At 34.5% G+C, this 3,888-nt stretch overlaps 1 protein-coding gene across 1 annotated transcript; it reads left to right on the top strand.

Annotated features, from left to right (window-relative positions):
- Positions 1–345: 345 nt before the first annotated feature.
- Positions 346–3,529, top strand: LOC129720668 (alpha-tocopherol transfer protein-like). The gene is made up of 6 exons (XM_055672195.1): positions 346–608; positions 667–779; positions 885–1,041; positions 2,487–2,594; positions 2,659–3,017; positions 3,074–3,529. Exons 2-6 carry the CDS (start codon positions 692–694, stop codon positions 3,205–3,207), a joined length of 846 nt encoding a protein of 281 aa, XP_055528170.1. The 5' UTR covers positions 346–608; positions 667–691; the 3' UTR covers positions 3,208–3,529.
- Positions 3,530–3,888: the final 359 nt, after the last annotated feature.

The raw sequence follows: 3,888 nt of genomic DNA, 5'->3' as shown, positions 1-3,888 counted from the left end.
ATTTTTAAAATATACTGATATATGACATAAAAAATACACTTTATTAAAATCATTGACAAACATAACGCCACTGGCTACAATGTTATACGAGTGTATATACTAAAAATGTTGCAGCATTATAAAGAAAAAAATTAGCTACAAAACAATACAAACGAATAAACAAATTATCTACAAAACAAAACATCTATAATTTCCAAACTTTTGAATTATTATGGTATAGACGGTTAACAAACATTACAGAAAAAAACGTATTGGTGATATATGTAAAGTTCTTGAATACCGGTTTATGATTAAGTTTGATGTTACGTATCTCGTCTCGCAACCATGCTGTTGATGTTCTGAATCGTGGTTAAACAGCTTAAATAGTAACCAGTGTTGACAACAGATCGTTTGTCAGTATGGAACGCAGAGAGAAACGCGCACATTTATCGAAGCAAAGTGAGCTGCAAGCTTTACAAGTTTTAATCGAATTCAAACATATATACTGATTCTGATTGATTGTAATATGAACACTGTTCTGCTGTTATCAACGTGAGAGATAAACCCCATCGTAATCAAATCGTTGCTGTCGGTGTCAGTGCAAGGTTTTAAATCTTCAATAGATCAATGTGACGAGTAATCCAATATAACATTACAATTGTGCTTATTGAATGTTACGCATTTCAGGCAATTTTTGAACAGCCAGTAGAGTATGCAAGCCAACAATAGTAACGAACCAGACAACGTTGGGACACTGATGGAATGGATCAGCAGCCAGCCTCATCTACCTAAAATTACAGGTTTGCTTAGATTTGCGTGACTAATGTACCTACATGATGTGAATATAAGCTTTACTTTTTCCATTTCAACTCGTTTCCTTGTTTTATTTACTTGATGATTTGCAGAAAAAGACGTAAAAAAATTTCTGCACTGTAACTATGACGATGTCGACGGGGCTAAGAAGACGATCGAGAATTACTACACGTTCCGTACCAGATGTACAGATTTTTTTCTCAGTCGAGATATAAATGAACAGACAATCCAAACGGCAATGAATCTTATGTAAGTATACTGAAAACAGTTTTTACTATAATTTAAATAAACAAATGTTACTAAGCCAGCTTATGGTTCTTCAGTTTTTATTGTAGCATTACATAATGTGTGTCACAGATTGTAATATGCAGATAAGCAGATTGAAATGAAACATTTTTATTATATTTTTTTGCTCTCATGTAAGTTGTTACGGCTACCACCATTATTGTGGGGATCATATAAAATTGCATTAAAGACAGGGCCTGCAGCAGTGTTTCAAACTAAAAATTAAGAATGAAGAAGCCATTTCTAATCGTTCATTATCTTATAACACACGACAGCTTGCAGTCAGTTGTGAACTCAATGTAGACTCAATTATTCTGGACTTATACATATTACTTTATAGAGATTTAAAGTCATCTGCATTTAAGGCTACTAGTTTGTTACTTACGATTGGACATCAAAAAGGAAACAATGTATGATGTGATGTGACATTGCTGTTATATCGAAATTGTAAAGGATTATACTAACATCACAATCACCCGTCGTTCGTTCTGAATGTTCAGGTGATTTGTAAAAATAACCGAGTCGAGATTCAACCTTTTCTTCCGCGACACCCATAAACATTTGACTTGACGATGCACAGTACATAGTGGGGAATTGCTGGCCATCAGGTTTAAATTTTTTTCCGTAAGCTGTTTCATAATATTTTTCCTTCCTTGCTGTAATATTCAAGTGCCTAAATTCAAAATTTGGGCGCAATATCATGAAATCTGATTTTTCTATGACTTTTCAAAGCTTAGCATACTAATGCTCCAAAAATTTGGATACACTTCAATAGTATACAACTATAGGAAAAATATTATTGAAAGAAAATTTGCATTTGCATTTTTGGGTCGATGGCCAGCGATTCCCCACTGTGCGATGGCCGTTTGCTACGAAAACGATACTTTTTCCATCAACTTCTATTTAATTTACATTTTGCTTAGTACATCAATCAACTTTATGAGCTTTATGATTTGAAAATGTAACATGATTACAATTATGGGTCACTTCGCCTAATACATCGAGAAGGATTCTTATTTTCAGTGACATGCGAAAAATTCAAATTATTTTAATCGAATAAATAAAATTATAACTGGCTTAATAAAAATATCACAGCTTATGAAATTGTTCAGTTTCGTAAGAATAGACGTATTTTCGTAAAAGCTACTAATAATTGTGGAGCGACTGTAGGTATATGTAAATTATCCCTTTTTATATCAGAGGTAAAATTCGATTAGAATTTCGTTTTGCATATTTCAATATGGTATCGAACGTCTTCGGCAGTGGTTTTCTTCGGCATAAGACTGCTGCGGAAAAAACTGTCGAATACGTTCGATACCCTATATGATTTTAGTTCTCTCATATCATTTAAAAAGCTAATAAATATAGATCTTCTTAGTATTCACTAAATGCAACGTTCTTACTTGCAGGATGTTTGCTGTATTACCTAAACCATCTCCTGAGGGGTATCGTATAGCGTTCTGCCGGTTAATAGACTCTGATACTACGAATTATGTGTATTTGCACGCTACCAAATTGTATGAGCTTATCTCAGCATTTCAATTCGCATTTTAAAGCACAACACTGTTTATATCCTTTCAGTTTAGTTATGTGCTTAGATCTCTGGATGGAAGAGGAATGCTTCGCCCCAGGGCACATTATAATTATTGATATGGAAGGAATGCATTTAGGTCATATGGCCAAGATGAAAATCTCAGTAATGAAAAACTATACTTATTACACCCAGGAGGCACTACCAATAAGGATAAAACAGTTACATTTTCTGAATGTTGTTCCATTTATGGATAAACTTATGTTTTTGATGCGACCTTTCCTACAACAAAAAATTTTGGATGCAGTAAATTTTCATACAACTTTAGAATCAATTTTCAAATCGATTCCGCTAGAGTGTCTACCGTGTCAATATGGTGGAGAAGCCGGAAATCTAGAGAATCTTAGAAGTATTGTTTTGTATAAGTTCGCTTATAAGAAGATTTATTTAAATATTTTCTTTCAGGAAACTATAACTTGAAACTTGTCAAAAATCGCAACAAGTTTATAGAAGAAGAAGCGAAATACTTAGTAGACGAAACAAAACGTATTCCTGCACCACGACGCTTCATGTTTGGATTGTTTCACAGGAAGGCCTAGTTTAAGAACACTAAATTTTAACCCTATGACATCGCACCACGTTTCAAGGGCTAACATCTTAACGTACGTGTAAACTAGATAGCATATCACCGGCACTTTTCAGACACCTTTTATCTAATGGCTGACAGCGGGCACAAATGAGTTTGATCGGTATATCAATTAAAGACTATTTAATGAAGTTATCAAGAAGCATATTCGCTCTTTTATGTTACACTGGTTTTGATTTATTTCACGTAGACATAGAGTTAAAGAAATGCATTGTTCATATCAAAACGTCAATATTTCATAATTCATCTAGACCAAGAAAGTGCGAAGTTCGTATCATGTTTAAAACTGCTGTAGTGTCATCCTCAGTAAAATTAAATATATGAACGGCAGATTTCATCACTATGGATAACTCGTATACGAAAAATGGTTTCTGGTACAGAATTAAGAAGTTGGCGTGTGACAGAGTTGTCCGTATCCTCTGTGGGGTAAAGAGAAATTCCAATTTCACCTCACACTCTTCGAACTGTAACGAGAGCGCTTCTCTCTTGTTCGTGCTCACCACGCTTTCTGTGTACGCGCGCGACAATGAGTGTGAAAATAAAAACAAATAAAAAGTTCTCAACGCTGGGCTGCACTACAGAGCGTAGAAAACTACAGTGTATCCTCCAGGAGTCGATATCGAAGGGACCATCG

This window comes from Wyeomyia smithii, chromosome 2, assembly GCF_029784165.1.
Source record: "Wyeomyia smithii strain HCP4-BCI-WySm-NY-G18 chromosome 2, ASM2978416v1, whole genome shotgun sequence".
Taxonomy (NCBI): Eukaryota; Metazoa; Arthropoda; class Insecta; order Diptera; family Culicidae; genus Wyeomyia; species Wyeomyia smithii.
Note: the sequence above shows the minus strand (reverse complement) of the source record. Positions and strands in the feature narration are given on the sequence as shown.

Bases quoted from the DNA above. Each gene is read 5' to 3' on its own strand.
- LOC129720668 (XM_055672195.1), top strand. From the start codon at position 692: ATGCAAGCCAACAATAGTAACGAACCAGACAACGTTGGGACACTGATG. The intron at 780-884 runs GTTTGCTTAGAT...GATGATTTGCAG, and splicing joins TCATCTACCTAAAATTACAG to AAAAAGACGTAAAAAAATTT. The intron at 2,595-2,658 runs GTATGAGCTTAT...ATATCCTTTCAG, and splicing joins TATTTGCACGCTACCAAATT to TTTAGTTATGTGCTTAGATC.